The following is a 20,747-nucleotide window of genomic DNA, read 5'->3' as shown; positions in this document are numbered from 1 at the left end:
TCCACACATTTTTCATGATTAAATTCATCCATTAAATTAAATCAATTAAATTCATTATTTTAATTGGAATTTTGTTTACTTTTGAGACTCAAGTAGTTACCACATAATTATACGTATGTAATGCAGAATATTTTATATGTGCAAATATTTGAATATTAAATATTTTGACCGACATTTGTGCATCTTTTCATTACCGTTTATTATTGATTAGGAAATATCCTATGGCACCGACCGCAGCTCACAAATACATATGTTACCTTATGGGAAAGCGGCGCTCGCTTAGCACTCTGTTTTTCCGGAACGAATGATCAGCGTTAAGCGGGGGTCACCTGTATATATATTGGTGGAGGTTTGTTTCTGGTTTATTTTGTATTTTTACAGTTTTACAATTAGGTTTTTTTTATATAAAAATATGTAAAAACATAAATATCAAAGGCTATGCGGCCTGTTAAGCACAGACGACTACAAACTGGATTTCTTGTACATAGTCTGGGTTCCTCAAACAGCTATATTGATGGATGCAACTCTTATTTTTACATCCAACAATAGTTGGCTATCATATTGACATTCCATCACTTTTTTCCCATTTCTTTAATATCCTGATGGAATCGTTCCCACTACTCTTCACATGAATTACATAAATTTTCTGGGAAATAATTGCGATGAGAGGACAAAGTGTACCTTAACACTCATATTACAGCTTTCTGAAATTCTTCAGCATATCACTCACTATTATCTTATAAACTGGGTTTTTGTTGTTTCCCACAAAATTGTGTACTGCATTTTTAAAGCTAGCCCAAGCATCTCTTTCAATTTAGTTACGGATTCTTCAAATACAGAGTCTAGTAGCATCTTGCAGATTTGAGATCCAACAAAAATTCCTGCTTTAATTTTTTTTCATATGCAAGTGATAGGAATTTATTAGTAGTATTAATCAGGGCAAATGATGACCATCAGCCAAAAAAAACACTTCCCATATCAACTGTCCATCCTCTCTGACAGTTTGTCTAGTTCTTCCTTGCATTTATTCCGACTATCCACTTCCACAACACTAGATGGAAGCCCAACAATCAACCACCCACTGGCTGAAGGCAAATTTCCATACATATATCCTGTAAACCCATCCTTCCTCAGTTTGAATTTTGAACTCCCCTCATGTGTAGTCTGCACAAGATGAAGATGCCATCAGCATTTTGCTCAATCTATTCAAAGCCTTAAATAATTCAATCAGATCTCCTTGCAAGTGCCGCAATTTTCAGAACTGAAGCCATTCATGGTAAGAACACCCTTTTGTTCCCCTTGTCAATCTCATTACTCTTCTCTGCACCTATTCCAATAGATCCCCATCCTTAAAATGAGGCTCCCCAGACCTGCACACCTACTCTTTTCTTCACCCCATACTTAAGATATGGCCTAACTATTGCCTCATATAATGGGATAATTACCTCCTTATCACTGCTGGCAAAATTCCTGTATATCATTGACAAAACCCCATGAACTGGCCTAGCAGCCTGTCTGCATTGCTCAGACAGCTCCATGTCTGACTGCACAATTACCCCCAGGTCTTTTTCATTATCCTGAGTGTGGTACCACACAGTTCCAATATGTTATTCTGGGATTACTGCTACCCATGTGAAGTATCTTGCATTTGCCAATGTTAAGCTTCAGTTGCCGCTTCTCAGTCCATCTGTCAAAATTTTACAGATCCTTTTGCAGTATCATATCCTGATTATTGCCATTAACCACCCTGCCAACCTTCATATCACTGCAGACTTAGACGTTAAGCCTTATGGGCCCAGCACAGAATCCTGTTTAACTCCACTAACTGAAAACCAGTGCCCATTGATAAAAACTGTATTTTCTCACTCAATGATCCCTTTATCCATAGCAATAACTTGATCCCTGCTTAAATTTGTTATCAGCAGTCCTTTATATGGAACAATGTTAAAAGCTTTTCTATATGATATAAGATTTCATGTCACATACCATACATGATATACAGGCATACCTCGGTTAACGTTACCTCTGATAACGAAGCCTCGATATAACGAAGTCCGCAATTTCAAGCCCCATTTAACATAAAAAAATATTCCAATTTAACGCCAACGCCTGACAATCATCCGATTGGTGACTGACGGCGATTCGTTACGTATTCCCGAGTGCTCCCGAGCTGCGGGCGTGTCTGTTATAACAGTTTTGCACGTCAATAGCTTAATTTAGTTGTTGTTTACATGATTGACGTTGTTTCAGTGTGGCGCATTGCAATAATTGACGTAGGTTCTTTGTAGCATTACATAACGTAGATTTTGTAAATTTTATTGGAAATATTTTTGTTTTAGTTAATTAAAATGTCAGAATCAAAGAAAAGAAAAGCAATTTCTTTGGAAACTAAACTAAATATCGTACGACGTGTTGAAAGCGGCGAAAGAAAATCCGATGTGGCACATTCTTTAGGATTAGCGCAATCAACTTTAACAACCATACTAAGTCAATCAGAAAAAATAAAACAGTCTGCTCAGAATTGTACAGATGTTACAGCGGCAAAATTAACTCGCTTAAGGAATCCAATTTTAGAAAAAATGGAGAAAATGTTAAGTTTGTGGATAGATGATATGTCACAACGTCATATGCCTTTAAGTCAAATGGTGATTCAAGAAAAAGCATTATTTTTGTTTAATCACCTGAAATCTAAACAAACTGAAGAAATTACGGAAACCTTTGGGGCTTCTCGTGGTTGGTTCGAGAAATTTAAAAAACGGGCCAGGATTCATAGTGTAAAATTAACAGGAGAAGCTGCAAGTGCAGATGTTGAAGCTGCAAATAAGTTTCCAGAAAAACTAAAGGAAATAATTGAACGTGAAAATTTTCCACCAAATTTGGTGTTCAATGTTGACGAAAGCGGTTTGTTCTGGAAACGGCTACCAACAAAAAGCTTCATTTCTATTGAAGAAAAATCAGCTGCTGGGTTCAAAGCAGCAAAAGACCGTTTAACGTTACTCTTTGGATCAAATGCCTCTGGCGATTATAAATTAAAATTGTTATTAGTTTACCATTCAGAAAATCCGAGGGCGTTAAAAGGAACATAAAAATGAATTTACCTGTAATATGGAAAGCAAATAGAAAAGCGTGGGTTACCAAGGAGTTATTTACTGATTGGTTTGTTAACCACTTTTGTCCTGGAGTAAAACGGTATTGTCAAAAAAACAACTTTGAAGAAAAAGCTCTTTTGTTGTTAGACAATGTTCCGGGACATCTTACTGATCTTAACACGTTGGACACATGCATTCCTGTCAAAGTTGTGTTTCTTCCAGCAAACACAACTTCCCTGATTCAACCATTGGATCAGGGAGTAATAGCATCATTTAAAGCTTATTATCTGCGTCGAACTTTAAGCAATTTAACTGAACTAGAGTATAAAGAGGAAATGACAGTTAAAACTTTTTGGAAAAACTACACCATTAAAAACGCAATTGAAAACATTGATAGTTCTTGGAAAGAAGTCACTAAGAAATGCTTAAATGGAGTTTGGCGCAAAATATGGCCAGAAGTTGTACTAGAAGAAGAAAATAACATCCAAGAAATTAGAAATGAAGTTATCCAGATGGCTCAATCAATAGGTTTCGAAAATGTCGATGAAGAGGATGTTAGAAATTTATTGAATGCAGAAGATGATTGTTTTTCAGTGGAAGATTTAGAAAACCTTGTTAGCAACGAAGACAAAGATAATGAAGGCGAAGTTAAAGAAGTTCCTGCCGAAAAAGTGTTAACAACCAAAGATTTAAAAAGGTGCTTAAATGACATTGAAAACGTTTTAAATTTTTTTTATGAAAATGATCCTGATTTAGGAAGAAGTGTTATAGTTAAGTGATCAGTGTTAAATGCAATAACTCCGTATAGGCAATTGTTAAATGAAAGAGAAAAAAAGCATAAACAATCAACTTTAACCTCATATTTTAAAATGAGATTTCACTTTGTATGTAAGTTGACTGTTTATTTAATAAAACTTTTCTTTGTTGGAAAAAAAGCTTTTCATTTTCTTTACGTAGGAACGTATCCCTATTCTGGCCATAGTATTTTTACCTCTGAAAACGAAGTTTCGCTTAGCGAAGTAATTTCGTGGAACGCATCCTATTCATTAATCGAGGTATGCCTGTATACTCATGAGTCAAAACATTATGGCCACTTAACTAATTGCCTGTTGCACCATCTTTTGCCATGATAACTGCTTGCACCAAAGCATATTAACTCCACAAGACCATGAAAGGTATCCTCAGGTATCCTGGACCAGTTGAACAGAAGGATGTCCTTGAGTTTGGCAACAGAGCAAGGCACTGGTGTTGGTCAGTGCTGCTCTGCTGCCACACATATTCAAGGGATTATTGTTTGGGGGAATTTGACAGCCAGTGGAGCACACAAAATTCTTGGTCATGATCCTCAAACCATTCCTACACAATGTGGACCATGTGACAGCATTGTCTTGCTGGAAGAGTCCTAGACATCTGGATACACTGTCACATGTAGAGCAAAACTTGGTCAAAAAAAAAAAAAAAAAAAACTGTCAGATTAGGTTCTGGGGTGGGGGGAGGGAGGCTTGCTGTCTATGCCTGAGACCAACTAATTCAGCCACAGAGTGAAAAAAGTCCATAAAAGTCCATTGACAGGACTTGAACCCAGGGCCTTTCCATACTTAGTGTGGGGAGGACATTGATTATAACCACTGTGCTGCCCATGCATACAGGACAAAAATTAATTAGAAACAGTGTCAAAGGTAGGATCCCCCATTCCCTTAATGGGTGTGTTAAGGGAATGGGGGAATGGTAGGATCCCCCATTCCCTTAACACACCCATTGCTGTCTGAAAAGATTCCCCAAACCATAATACCACTATTGGAGGCCTGTTTTCGTCCAACTGTTCATTATGGTTGTAGCTTGCTTGCCATTCAGTAGGTGTAGCTGGAACCTTGATTCATCAGACGTGCTGACTCCTTTCTGATGTCCAGGAATAGTACTCCTCTGTCCCCTACAGATGGAAGTGTCAGTGGCAGTTGATCAACATGAATGCTGCCTTAGATTTTATGGGCTTCTTAACTAGGGGAAATAACTCCCCCTTCCCTCTATCCTGTCTGTCCTTTCTTTTCCCATTATACTACTCATTTCCCATTGTACTACTCATATTGAATTCTGCATCCCTTATGTCTGAGTGACACATCTCTGATATCCCTGTAATGCCACATTTGATAACTTAACCGGTATGTCAAATCCATTGTTCATTCAGTGTGTTTCTTACATTTGTGTACATACAAGTATCCATTCACCTTTTTTTGTAACCCTAACACAGCCCGTGTATTCGCTTTTTCAATGAGGAACTCCAGCAGGCCTTGAAATCCAGACACGTTACTTTCCAGGCTGCTGCATATTCAAATAGAACCTATGCAAGAATTATTTATGCCTCTGACTGCTGTTAATCTCTCTCTCTCTCTCTCTCTCTCTCTCTCTCTCTCTCTCTCTCTCTCTCTCTCTCTCTCTCTCTCTCTCTCTCTCTCTGTCCTCCCTGTTGCATTGGTTGGTAGAAAATTTAATGCAAACATGCTCGAATACTTTTCTTCTTTATTCAGGGCTTGGACGAACTGTTTCATTAAGCCTAGCCTTTTTGTGCAGAGGAGGTAACAGTACTTTATTTCGATCTACTAGCAGCTCATCTTTAATATTTTTTGAAGTTGGTGTCAGACTGTTTTGGTGGATGCACTTTCAATTCCCAGTGTTCACTTCTTGCTGGACTATCCTGCTTGCACAGAAAGCAAGGCATTTTTGAATTAATCAAGTTTGTTGGCTTAATAACAGACCAATAACTTTAAAATCTCCACACACTAGCCAACCATGTTCTTCCTTCCATTGAATTTTTTTCAAAAGAAGCTTATCATTTTTGTAGTTTTCTTTTAAGTGAGCTGAATGGGCTGTAGGATTTAATGCATACTTCTTTCTGTTATAAAGGAGATCCTTGAGGCTTTGCTTCAATGGGTCAATAATTAGCCTCCACTCTGTTGGCTGATAGAAAATTCCAAAAAAACTTATAACTGCAAGAATGCTGTTACAATATACCTTTGAGCCTTCTCCAGAAAAATGGAGAACCAATTCTTTTTTCACAATGTCTACACCACAAAAAAGAGTGTTCTGGAGCAGGCAGTTTCTTGGATTTCATTTTCTTTTCCCTAAAAGCTCTGCATACCCTTTGAGTAGATTTAAACCTCTCGTGACATTGTTGAGTTTGCTTTGTATAAACAGTTCAGAGCTTTGAATTTCTTCATCACTGTAGGTTATATCTTCTAGATCACAAATGTCAGATTCGGAGTCTGATGGAACATGTTCAGGAACAACTGGTGGAAGTGGTACTGGTAGTTCAGGTTTGTGGTGTTACTGGCCTTACTGCCAAAGTAATATTGGAGTACACAATGCTCTGCTTGTTCTTCACATTACATATCTGCTACATTTACAAAACAAAAGTAATGGTCATTAATATGATCTGGAGGTTCCTCTCCACATGTAAGAATGGGAAATTTGACTTTTTTTGCTACCATATTTCCACAATCCCTCCACACATATGGGCCGACCGGGCTAGCTGGGTGGGTAAAGCGCCTGCCTGCCTGGCAACCCAAAGGTCGCGGGTTCGAATCCCGCCTCGGGCTTGGATCAAAGTACTGAAAAAAAACCTTGGGAGGTGCATTATAGCCACAGAAGCCGATGCGCCAATAACTACTACTCCACACATATGGCCCACTTCATGGAGGTTGGGGGTCCCAACTTTTATCTTGGTCATATAATTTAATCCCAAAATGTGGCATATACATTTTTTATAAATGATGTTATATCCTGCCTTTGTTTCACAACAATACAGTTAGATCAAATGTAACAAAATATATTTTGGGTGTTCCCAATACCATTGTCAAAGACGCAGAATACAAAAGTCAATTAGAAGCTGTTTGTTTGTTATTAGATTTTTTGGAGCATTAGCAACTAAGGCCATATTGCTCCGGGGATATGCAGTGGTCATTCCCTGACCTTCCCGCATCCTCCATATTTGGTGGTCACAGGCTCGACCCCCAGCCTAATCAAGAAGCGTGTGCTATGCACTTCTGCTCCTGCCCACCTGGCTACAGAGGTGCCCAATTAGAAGCAAATACTAGTTAGCACAACTGCACCAGAAAATGACTTTACGTGCATGTCTTGACTTGTTTATGCCTGTCAGCCACAAAGGAAGTAGTATGCGTATTACCTATACATGGAACATGTATCTAGGAAAACAGTCCTTACTGCATGCAAAAAAGCTGTGTATAGATAAAACAGTTTGTATTTTTATAATTAGGAATTAAATGGGTGTACCTTTGGTATACACTAAAGGTACTCCCAGATTTTTGGCACATCAAATGCAGACCAGCGTCACTTGCCTGATTTAGTTTTTAAGTCTACTTAAAATTTCTATGTAGTAGTAGTAGTAGTGGCATGTGATGCAAGACAGCATGTATATGAGCTTATGCAGCATCAGCCAAAAAAAAAAAAAAAAAATCACACCATTCCCTCCAAATGCCTGTCCAGTTCCTCCTTAAATTTATTCAACCTATCAACTTCCACAATGACAGATGGAAGTTTGTTCCAGCAATTAACACCTGCTAGCTAAAGGCAAATTTCCGCACATCTATTCTACATCTGTCTTTTCTTAATTTGAATTTATGCCCCCTTAGGTTCGTAATCTGAACAAGTGGAAGGATCCCATTAGAATTCAGCGTGCCCAACCCATTCAAGGCCTTATATACCTCAATCAGATCACCGTGCAGGTGCCTAGTCTCCAGCCACTGCAATTTGCAGAACTTGAGCCTCTCTTGGTAAGAGGATCCCTTCGTTCCCCTCACCAATCTTGTTGCCCTTCTCTGTACACGCTCAAGTAAATCTACATCCTTCCTAAAATGAGGCCTCCAGACCTGTACGCAGTACTCATGTACCTACTTACCCAACGTGTTTTTTATAATAAAAAAAATTATAATTCTATAAGTAGCATAGTTTATTTATAAAAAATTTATTTGTAAAAATTTGTGATAGTTCACTGTTGTGATCTTGCTTATCATGTGATACATGATACAAGCATTAAATAGTTTCATAAGTTATGTACATTCTAATAAAGCATATAATAACATACAATTAATAATATCACAAATATCTTTGAAATCAAGAGGAAATGCTATTTTTTCTCTGTCATTTTACCTAGAGAAATTGTAACAAAACCTGTAGCCTGAATGTGGCATGCTTAAACCCAAAGACTCTCTACCGGATCTCTGGAGAGGTAACACCTCTATCTTAATTCTGGAGTGTGTGTGCATGTGTGTGTGTATTCTTGGGACAGGATAAGTAAGACAACAAAAAGATTGTTTGTTTACTGCAATGATATTTATCATCCAGAATTATTCAGAGTTATTAAACTGTCTATGTTTACCTTTTCAACTATTCAAGGTACAGATTTGCACTCAGAGCTGTTGTTGTTTCTGTTGCTTTGAGTGTAGTCAATATTAATCACACTCAGGATTCTTATCATCATGTTAGAGATAGGTGAATTTGTTACTAATTGAATTCAGTTCATATTTTGATGGAGGGAAGGAACAGTAGGTGTAAAGACAACACAAAATGCATTCTGTTTAGGCAAGCTGTCTTTATTAGTTACCTTTAGTTATGAGCAGGTAAGGTTTGTGATTAAATAAAATCACAACAGAAGTAAATTTAGAGTGAAAGCTTCAGTTGTTTATATAACAAAGAGCAAATTAAGTTTTCTACGAAATATATCAGTCTCATGTTACAAAGTCACCAAGAGTTACCTAAGTCCTGTACTTGTACTTCAAATAAAAGCATTGCTTCCTAAGTAGAAGTATGCCACCATTCATTTTAAATGTGTGCCATTGCTCTGTTCTCAGTTTAGATGCTTATTGGCACCTCATCGGTGGATAATCAATTGAAGTCAGTAAAAGACCTGCTGACCCAGTGATGAACTGTACACATAAGATTGATGCATTTTGTAGCAAATTTAGTGTCTCTCTTTGCTATGCACACAACTGAGATTTATGACAGCTCATCTACAATAATTTTTATAGCTCACATATAACTGAAGCTTTTGTTCTAAATTTACTTCAGTTTTAAACTACTGAACCATTTAGCTCTGTGGAAATATTTAATCACCTTACTGTTTAGGCCATTAAACGACTGTGCCTAGTTGCCCATGGATGAGATGCTGAAAAGGCACCCGGGGTGGATGGGATCTATCCAGTTATATTAAAGGAGGCAGCAAACATTTAGCCATAATTATGAGAGCTTCTTTGGACTCGGGGGAGGTATCCATCGACTGTAGATGTGCAAATGTGACCCCAATTCACAAAGGAGGATCAAAGGGCGACACAAGTAATTATAGACCTGTTAGTTTAACTTCTGTTCCAGGAAAATTAATGGAGGCACTGGTTAAAGAAGCACTGCAGGATCATCTAGACAAGACTTCAGTTATAGCTCAGACACAGCATGGTTTTGTTAAGGGAAAGTCTTGCCTGACCAATTTGATTGGATACTCTATGATGTGGTCACAAAGGAACTGGATGCAGAGAATAACTTTGATATCATATATTTGGATTTAGAAAGGCTTTTGATACTGTTGCACATGGAAGACTGCTGAACGAAGTGGAGCAGTGTGGTATTGGAGGCAAATTGCTGCTATGGATAAAAGGATGGTTGAGTGGGAGAAGACAGAGAGTGGTAATCAATGGACACTGCTCATCGTGGACTAATGTTATTAGTGGAGTCCCTCAGGGTTCAGTGTTGAGTCCATTGTTTTCTGTATTTATAAATGATACTGATGATGGTATATCAAGCTTAATGTCCAAGTTTGCAGATGATACGAAGGTTGGCAGGGTTGTTAAGGACACTAATGAGAGTACGCTGCTGCAACAGGATCTAGAAAAGTTTAGCAGATCGGCTGAGAGGTGGCAAATGAAGTTTAACATTGACAAATGTAAAGTACTATATATGGGAAGCAGTAACCCCAGAGTAACGTATCAACTCTGTGGTACCACACTGACAGTGGTAAAGAATGAAAAGGACCTGGGAGTAATTGTGCAGGCAGATATGAAGTTTTCTGACAGTGCAGACGATCTGCAAGAGTAGCTCATGGTGTCTTGTCAATGATATACAGGAATTTTTTTAGCAGGAATAAGGATGTGATTATCCCCTTGTATAAGGCAATGGTCAGGCCACACCTTGAGTACTGTATACAGGTCTGGAGGCCTCATTTTAAGAAGGATGTAGAGTTGTTGGAATGAATACAGAGAAGGGCAACAAGATTAGTGAATGGAACAAAGGGTTGCTCTTACGAAGAAAGGCTTAAGTTTTACAAATTACAGCGTCTGGAGACTAGGCACCTGCGAGGTGATCTGATTGAGGTGTATAAAGCCTTGAATGGTTTGAACATGCTCAATGCTGATGGGATTTTTCCTCTTGCTCAGAATAATCACCTGAGAGGGCATAAATTCAAATTGAGGAAAGACAGATGTAGGACAGATGTGCGTAAGTTTGCCTTTAGCTCGCGGGTAGTTGGTTGGTGGAATAGACTTCCATCCTTTGCTGTGGAAGTTGATAGCCTAAATAAATTTCAGGCTGAGCTGGACAGGTATTAGGGATGAAATGGGAGTGGTTTTTTTTTTTTTTTTTTGGCTGATGCTGCATAAGCTTGCTTTCTTGCATCATATGCCTCTACTAATGCTAATTACCACCAAAATGGCTGTCTGGGTAGTGACATTCATTTCAGATTAATAGAGAGCAGTATTTTTTATTTATTTATTATTATTATTTTTTTAAAATTTGAAATAAAAGTATATTTAGTCAAGTAAAATTAATATTTTATTATGTTTCAAAGCAAGTCATTTGTGATAAATTTTTTTGCAATATGAGATTGTTGCATTTTGTTTTTGCTCTTGGCTATATGTATACAATTGAAACTTTTTCCAGCTTGAGGTAATGTTTTATAGAATTAGAGCTTACAATTCAAATTTTGAGGAATCTTCTATAAAAAGTAGTATTGTTTGTAAAAATGAATTAATTTTTTTTCTCTTCAGATTGAATTAAAAACAGAATACAAAGTACGATTACTTATTGATGAATCATGTTCCATTGGTGTTCTTGGAGAAACAGGAAAAGGTGTAACAGAGCATTTTGGAATTCCTGTGAGAAATTTATATGTATTATATGATTAGTTGTGTAATTTATTAATTATAATAATTATTTGCTAAACTATTGAATTTAATGATAAAAATGCATTTTCATAAAATTTTTGCACTTCAAATCAATTTATAAATAATGAAGGAAACACTAATAAAATGGCTAAGAAATATTAAAATTTAATGAAATAAATGAGAAAGTTGAAAAGGACAGTCAATTTAAAGTAATGATGGGGGGGGGGAGTTTAATTTTTATAATCTTTCCAAGATAAAAGGCCTTTATATTATTTAACAAGGTGGGATTTATTATTGTGAGGAATTATTGAGGGCCTTTTCAAAATTTCAAAATCTTAAATTTTTTATTCCACAAACAAACTGGTTTTACAGGATACACAATTGTAAGTGGAATGAGCTCTTTTTGATAAAAACTGATAGTTGATTGGTATTAAAGAATAAATAATCAGAATATAAAAATAAATTGACATCAGAAAGTAAAAGAAATTAGTTGATCTTGTTTCATTACATGTTAGTTTAATCATAGTGATTACATTTTTTTGAGAAAATAGTATGTTCTTAATCCTTGTTACTTAAACCTGTTTCGTGGAATTTTTCAAATAGTGGTAGTCTCAGGTCTTAACAGATTTGTTCAATATCTAGTCACCACTGCTAAAAGATAATAAGTGGGGGTAGGGGTGGAGATGATGGTAATAAACATGGTAATAAATAAATAAACAATTGAAGGCCTTATACACCTCAGTTATATCATCTCACAGGTACCTAGTCTCCAGAAGCTGTAATTTGCAGAACTTAAGCCTTTCTTGGTAACAGGAACCCTTTGTTCCAATCACCAGCCTCGTTGCTCTTCTCTGTACTCATTCCAGCAGCTCTACATCCTTCCTTAAATGAGGCCTCCAGACGTGTATACAGTACTCAAGGTGTGGCCTAACCATTGCCTTATTGAAGGGGACAATCACCTCCTTGCCTGTATGTATTGTTGATCCCAGAATTTCCAGTTACTCTAATTCCTCTTTGACTGCTCATCATTGGTTTTCTTGGGAAAAGAAAAAGTAACAGGGTGGTTTCCCCTTGCCTTCATTGGCTGAGGCTGTGGTTACTGTTGTTGGCTTTTAAGTTCTTCCGCCACCAGACCTAGGTCTCCCACCTACCTTGTTGGTGACCACTGCGCAAGCCCAGTTTCATTGAATATGGCCTTGCACAGTCTCCCGTCTCTCGTTAGCACCTGACCTAGTTTCCCGCTGGGGTTATAAACCAACCTTCTGCTAGGTTGCTCAGGTCCCAGGGTTCACTGGCGTGGAGGTGAGAGTGCGATTGGGATGGAGAGGCTAGGTGATTTTCTAGAGAAATCATGTGTTGCACATGCACACACCCCCTTTGAACCCCATCTCAAGTATATGATATCAAAATTATTTTTTGCATCCAGTTCCTTTGTGACAACGTCATAGTATTTAATCAAATTTGTCAGACAAGACTTCCTCGTAACAAACCCATACTGTGTCTGAATTATTTCTGCAGTCCTATCTAGATGATACTGCATTGCTTCTTTAACCAGTGACTCCATTATTTTCCCCAGAACAGAAGTTAAACTAACGGGTTTGTCATTACACATGTCACCCTTTGATCTCCCTTTGTGAATTGGGAACACATTTGCACATCTCGAGTCAATGGAGACCTCCCCTGAGTCCGAGGAAGCTTTCATAATTATGGCTAAGGGTTTGCTTACTTCCTTTGCTGCTTCCTTTAATAAAACTGGATAGATCCAATCCACCCCATGTACCTTTCTTATGTACAATTTCAACAATTTCTCCTCTACTTTGCTCTCAGTTATTACAAAATCATTTAGCTCCTTGCCAGAGTTTGATAAGCTTCCTGCTTCCACTTGCCTACAGACTTCCTCTTGTGTGTATATAGAAGCAAAATACTCATTCAGTTTGTCGGCTACCTCAGCAGGTTCGTCAACAATCGAACCATCAGTGCCAAGTGGACCAATCTTCATCATTTCCTTCCTTCCTTCCTTCTGGAGTTTACGTAAGTAAAGAAGTCTTTACTGTTTTTCTTTGCATCTTTTACCAAAGATTTCTCGTAATCTGCTTTTGCTTGCCTAACGTCCTCTGTGACTTTATTACAGACTATCTTATATCTACCATAGGCATCTGATAGTTGCCTATGGTAGATATAAGATACCATAAGCAACTATCATATAGATATAAGTACATATTGTCTCCTGATAATTTATGTGTGTCCCGTGCATTTTTCTTCTCTGCCACGAGCTTCATTAGTTCATCTGACATCCATTTAGGCCTTAACCTTGAACCATATTTCTTAGTTGGTATGAAAGGTCTAGTAGGTTTCAAAGTTGATTCCTTGAATGCTTCCCATTTAGAATTTCCTGTTGGTAACATCACCTTCCAGGCACATGGTTGCTGGGTAGTGGCTTCCTATCAGTACACTGTGATTACTGCCACCTAGTGGTTGCTTGATCTGCAGATTCTTAATGCATGAAGAATCACTGCCATAGAAAACACTTCTTGACCACAGTGATCATAAAAATAAAGAATTGGCAGTTCATTCTCACAGCCACTAAACAAAATAATAGCTGGAATGCTGGATTTCTTAGTCACCATAGTGACTGTTTGTGGAGCCCTGCCTAAATAATTACTTATATAGTCAGTATTACTCTGTGCAAAACTAATTTAAAAGTTCTAACAGTTGTATTCTTTCCCCCCCCCCCTTAATAGCAATCACCAGTAATATATTTCCTACTTTTATAGCATCCCTTTAGGAAGTTTGTGGCATGATTATCACAATGGTAAAATCATAGCATTACCACAGTAATGGTCAGTGTATTCTTATATGAATTTTATTATTAGTGGTAGTGACATATGATGCAAGAAAGCAGGCTTACAAACAGCCAAAAAAAAAAAAACCACATCAGCTTCCATCTCCTCCAGTAATTTGTTAGTTCTTTCTTCAATTAAAATATCAATTTATTCAAACTGCTCACTTTCACAACAGATGTACTATGAGCAAGAGAAAGAAAGAATGCCATCAGCACTGAGCTTGCTGAATTCATTCAAAGCCTTAAACACCTAAATCAGATCATCTAGCAAGTGCCTAGTCTGTAAAAGCTGCAATTTGAGAACTGAAGCATGATTTGATAAGACCACCCATTTATTCCCTTCACCAATCTCAGTGCCTTTCTCTACATCCTTCCTAAAATGAGGTCTCCAGACCCCTGTATACAGTACTCAAGATTTGGCCTAACCATGTCCTTATACAATGGGATAATCACCTCCTTATTCCTGCTAGCAAAGTTCCTGTGTATCATAGAGATGTCTGCCTTGCTCAGAGAACTTCATAACTAACTGCGCAATTATCCGCAGGTCTTTTTCATTTTCTGCTATCTGAGTGTAGTACCACATCCTTGGTATGTTAATCTGGATTGCTGCTTACCCTGATTGCTGTCATTAACCACCCTGCCAACTTTTGTATCATCTGCAAACTTTTACTTTCAGCCTGATATGCCTTCATTACTGTCATTAATAAATATAGAAAATAACAATGGGCCCAGCATGGAACCCTATGGAACTCCACTAATAACATTAGTCCATAAAGAGCAGTGTCCATTAATAAACACTCTCTTCTCCCACTCACCCATCCCTTTATCCAGAGCAGTAACTTCCCCTTAATGCCACATTGCTCCAATTTGTACACCAGTCTTTTTCTGAGTAACTGTATCAGAAGCTTTCCTGAAATCCAAGGATATGATATCAAAATTATTTTCTGCATCCATTTCTTTTTTTATTGCATCATAGTATCCAATCAGATTGGTCAGACAAGATTGCCCTTTAACAAATCCATGCTGTGACTGCAGTATAATTGCATACCTCTAGATAGTTTTGCATTACTTCTTTGACCAGAGACTCCCCCTCAACATGGGCACCTGTATGTGGTGAGGGTAGCCTTCCATTGAAGCTACTGGGAGGTTCCCCACCACATACAGGTTCACAGCCTAGGTTCCGGGATAACATCATAGGAATCTGGCATGTTTGCTATGCACTGTGATCTGTGGAAACTCTGAAAAGGGAATCCTGGTGGATGAGAGGCCCAACTTCGACACATCACTTTGGCCCATGCTTCAACAAGAACAGGTGATCCTGGATGGATCGGGCAGAATCAACCGTCTAGTGGATTCACCCGTAAGGGTCAACTATGTCGATGCCATGCCCCTACCCTCATGATCCAAGGAACAGGATTCAGCTAAAGGTGGTGTGCATATAGTGTCTGAGTAGCCATGGTGTCTCACTCCTAAGCACATGGTTGCTGGGTAGTGGGCTTCCTATTTGAGTTCTGTGGTGGGTACAACATCTGGCAAGCCTGGACACTGAACAAAAACAAAAATAACTATGAATTCTGATAATCTAAACTTTTCTTCTGGGGCTCCAACATGGTCCCTACTGGAAATAAATAATACAGATACAGACACCACTGTGAGAGCACAGGGGCACAGAACAGAAACAATATCAGCTCCAACACCTAGATCTTTATGTGAGGTTTACCGAAATTCTCTAACCGTGTTATATAAGTACTGTGTTGCCAAGGATTGCCGCAATTTATCAATCTTGTTAGAGCGAAACCGTGTTGTAGAAGTACCATGTTATACGGGGGGGTTGCCTGTACTTCGAATAAGTAATGCTTCTCTGGTAGAGAAAGCTACTGTTACTTATTCTCAGATGGGCACCACCACCCAGACGGCACCGTTTCGAAGCTGGTTGGCTTCATCATCGGTGAGTGGGCAGGTACCCTGTTGCAATAGTGACAATCCAGTTATGAAGTATAACTCCACAATATGAGAGATGCTTGATGGTGTGCGTTGTTTAATCTAAATATATTCCTTGATGAAATACGATATAATAAAACAATGCATGCATACTACCTGGGTAGTAGAAATTATGGAGATGCATTACTCATGCTTAAACTGCCTTTTTCATACTCTTTAACATTTCGTCAAGAAATATATTTAGATTCAAAGCCAACCAGCTTTGAAACGGTGCTGTCTAGGTGGTGATGCCCATCTGAGAATAAATTAACAGTAGTCTTCTCTACCAGAGAAGCATTACTTATTCAAAGTAGTGCAATATCTAGGCAACTCGTGAAGGTATTCACAATATGAGATATAATAAAACAATGCATGCATACTACCTGGGTAGTAGAAATGATGGAGATGCATTACTCATGCTTAAACAGCCTTTTTCATACTCTTTGACATTTCATCAAGAAATATATTTAGAATTCTAAAATTTCCTATAGTTTCCCTTTCTTCACTGTTTTGTCTCTTTCCATCCTTAGCATTGAGGTCTCCCATAATTATGGTGTAGTGAGTTTTCTGTTTATATAGAAGTCTCAATTTCAGTGTACATTTGTTCAACCCCTTCATCATTATGGCTCGATGTTGGTGCACATATAGGCTAACCATATGTCCCACTTTCAACTGGACAGTACCGTTTTTTTTTAAACAAAAATGATATTTTCACTAAAACAATGGGATGGCCGGGACATAGCAAAAAAAAAAAAAAAACTTCAGACCCCTGTATGCAGTACTCAAGATTTGGTGCAAGGACCTCTCCTAAAAAACACTTAAATATTGGCGCAACATAACCTATAATCACAATTATATCATAGGATGGCTGCCATTGTAAGTAGTAGTCATTCGTCTAACCAAAGATAGAGGCTCATCAATCGAATTCCATCTGTCAGTGGTTACCACTACGAACGAAAGAGACCGACAATTTTTATCATAGGTGTTTAACATCAGTTCAACAATGTTTTGCGTGCCAGTAGTTGGCATTTGTTCTGTGTGCTTGTCAGTTGTCGTATACACACACTTGAAAGTTTTTATTTTATAATTTTAAAAGTTTTAAGCCTCGAAATTTAAAATGTCAAAAAAAGGAGAAATTGCACATTCAACAAAGACCTTCAAAAATAATTCAGATTTATTAAACTGGCCAATAGGTATAGTGATGAAACAAAAGTGGTTTGTCAACATTGTAATGTTTATTTTTCTGTTGCTCGTGGAGGTAGGAGTGGCATTAACCATTATCTACATAGCCAGAAACATAAGGATGCCGAGAAAAATTGGAATTCCATTCAAAGCATAAGTTTGTTCATCATCCCGTTTTCATCGTTCCCTGTACCGTTTTGGCCTCAAGGAATTATGGTTAGCCAATGCATATATCATTATAACCTTTAGTCCTGTACGTCTTAGAAATCCCGAGTAGTAGTCTTGACACCCTTGGTGATGTGCTTTTGAATTCTAAAATGGTGTTTTTTTATATCTTTATGGACCAAAATTCCAACTCCACCTTTGCTGTTTCCATTGGTGTACAGCAGATTTCCACTTGATAACTTATAAGTGATTCATTTCTTCTTGTTTCAGCCAAGCCAATGATATTCCAATTCACATTTTCTAATTTTTTTTCCAGCTCTAATATCCTATCTTCACCGATGAGATCTTACATTGTAACAGGCCAAGTTCAGTTTCTGTGCATGGCAGCCTGGTCATCCAGAGATTCTTGGCACCCCCTGCTTCCATTCTGATCCTCCTGCTGCTGCAAGAGGGGAGTGAAAGCTGCTGGGGACTGAGGGCTATTTGTTTCATCGCATTGTCATATGCTGGAGGGTTTGGTCTTTTCCTCTTCAAACTGACCAGGTGTCTTGAAAAGAACCATTCTACATGTTCATTGCCACCAAAGTGACATAACAGGGCTTACCATCGAGTAGGTGTGCATGAGTGGATTTTAGGGAGGCAGGCCAACTGGACCTCTCCTAAATCTTTAATTATAGAAAGATATTGGGTCCATCAGTGTTTTAGACTGTGTCTGATAACACAGAGTGCCTGTTCCCCTCTAAGCCCCACTGATCAGCATCACTAGAAAAAAAAAAAAACTTGCTTGGTGTCTCCCTGTGCTCCAGCATTACAAAAATCGAGTGGTAAAGTAACCACAGAAAAACCAATTAGTGAAGGTAATACAGGAATGCATGGAAGTTGAAATTAAGGATATACCTGATGAAACAGTCTTGGAACTCTTTGTGGAGGAAGAAATGAATATAGGATAATGTCCATACTTCCCCAAAAAAGATAAATCCATGGCTGAAAAAATTAAGCCCTCAGCACTTTGAAAGCTGACCAACATATCCACCAAGCTTGAGTAATGGCTAAATTCCTACAGTGGAATTCTGGTGAAATGCAGAAGACATTAAGACACTCCTACAAAAACATGAACTATCCTGACTTTGCTTACAGGAGACATATAAAATCAAAAGATGACCCCATCATGTATAATATCACAATTATTCATTAGGATCAAATTGTGGGTGGCCCTGCTCATAAAGGAGTCGCTATCCTAGTGAGCAACCAGACACCATTTCAGCCTTTGCAACTTACAACCAGCATAGAGTGTTGCAATTCACATTACAGTGGGGGTTTTATTAACAGTTTTCTCCATTTATTTGTCGCCCAGGCTGACATCCTCCAAAAAAGACCTTGATGATCTTGTTATGCAGTTGCCTCTCCCTTTCTTACTTCTTGGAGATTTTAATGGACATAACACCCTGGGGGGTTGACTGATATCAGTGGAAGGGGATGAGCCATAGGACTTATGCTTACTGACAATGACCTCTCCCTTTTAAATGTGGGAACAAACACCTTCCACATGCTTACCTGTACATTTTCTGCCATTGATCTTTCTATTTGCTTCTAGAAAGATCTGCTTACTGCTTCTCTCCTCCCTTCACTTACCTTCCAGGTAATCAGGTTATCATGGAGAACTTCTTCATGGTAACCTCTTTAAGAATATTGATGGAGCTGACTGGAATGCCTTTCAACATCTGGCAAATTTTGACATCACTACAGTCAGTCAGTCAGTCAGGAACCTATCAATAATGCAGTCACATACATCGCAGAAAGTGTATTGTCCGTGCAGCTGCAATTGCAATTCTAAAAACATCCACCCATTTCCATCATATCCCAGACCATGGTGGAATTCAGAATGGACAGCAGCAAAAAAGATGCAAAACAAAGCCTTGGGGAGGGGGGGAATATTCTGATGATATCTTACATCTTACTCCCTAGAGTTTCTGTCCTTATATGCAAAACTGAAAAAGAGGCCTTGAATGTTACATCCACAAGCTGTAAACAGCTCTCACTCTTATGAAGGCTAGTGCCATTGGACCAAACAACATCCATTATAAAATGATTAAACACCTTTCACAAAAATCCATGGACCACCTTCTCTTCCTATACAACAGAATCTTCCTTGAAGCATAGTTTCCAAACATCTGGCACAAGGCAATTATTCTTGCTTTTGCTAAGCCAGGCAATGGTTCTAAACTTCCAACTGATTACTGCTGTATTGCTGTGACTAGCTGCTTGTGCAAATTATTGGAGAGAATAATCAACAATCATCTTTCATGTTACTCAGAATCAAATGACCTTCTCTCCCTTATTCAGTGTGGCTTCCAAAGGAACATACAATCTCTAGACCACTTATCAGAATGGAAGCATTTATTCAAGATGCTTATCTAAAAAGATAGCACCTGGTGTCCATGTATTTTGACATCGAAAAAGCATGACACAGCTTGGAGATTTAGAATTTTTATAGATTGTTGTAACCTCTAAGAGGTCATTTTTATAAAAAAAAAACCTTTTATCCCAAGTTCGAGTATTATCCACCCTCCTCAGTACTTTTGCCTAGAGGAGGATGTACCACAAGGATCTGTTTTAAGTGTTGCGCTTTTTGCCATTAAAGTAAACTCCATTACAACTGCCTAAAACTGTAAACAGTGCCCTCTATTTTGATGAATTTGACATTTTTTTTTCACTCATGCAACAACAGTTGTCAAGAGACAACTGCAACAAACCATTGGTTGCCCAATTCCTGGGCAATGGCCAATGGTTTCAGTTTCTCACTGGAGAGAAGCCCTTTGTATCCATTTTTATTTCAAGCATAACCTTCACCCTGAACCAGAATTAAGACTTGGACAAAGTGAAGCACCATTCCAGTAGTAGCAGAGACTAAATTCTTGGGACTCATATTTTACCAAAAGTTGACATTTCTCCAACACACACGTCAGCTATGTACAAAGTGCATGAGATAGCTGAACATTCCCTGTACTCTCTCTTCTTCTTCTTGGGGCACAGACCAATGCTTTTTACTCTGTTTGTATTGTACACTTTTGTGATCAAAATTATATTATGCGTCTGCCAGAAATAGCACCCTTTGTTGGCTTGACCACCATTCACCATCACATCATCTGTATTGCTACAGTTGCATTCAGAACATCACCTGTCCAAAGTCTGTATATTGTAGCAAATGAACCAGCCTTGTCACATATACAAAAACAGCTGTCTCTACAGTATGTCTTTAAGCTGAACTCCCTGCCATAGACCACCCCATGTGGACATCTGTTTTTGTCACAATGAGAAAATCTTTAT

At 38.2% G+C, this 20,747-nt stretch overlaps 1 protein-coding gene across 5 annotated transcripts in view; it reads left to right on the top strand.

The window, feature by feature from the left end:
- Spt-I (serine palmitoyltransferase subunit I) overlaps positions 1-20,747 on the top strand; it is a 275,614-nt gene that overhangs the window by 167,764 nt on the left and 87,103 nt on the right. For all 5 annotated transcript variants that reach the window (XM_090381900.1, XM_090381899.1, XM_090381901.1 and 2 more), the window contains exon 10: positions 11,135-11,242. In XM_090381900.1, coding sequence (XP_090238026.1) covers positions 11,135-11,242 — 108 coding nt within the window. The remainder of the gene's footprint in view (positions 1-11,134; positions 11,243-20,747) is intronic.

The sequence above is a fragment of the Mastigoproctus giganteus genome, chromosome 9, assembly GCF_048544385.1.
Source record: "Mastigoproctus giganteus isolate SK-2022 chromosome 9, ASM4854438v1, whole genome shotgun sequence".
Taxonomy (NCBI): domain Eukaryota; kingdom Metazoa; phylum Arthropoda; class Arachnida; order Uropygi; family Thelyphonidae; genus Mastigoproctus; species Mastigoproctus giganteus.
The sequence above is the reverse complement of the archived record's forward strand: the minus strand, read 5'-3'. Positions and strand labels throughout refer to the sequence as shown.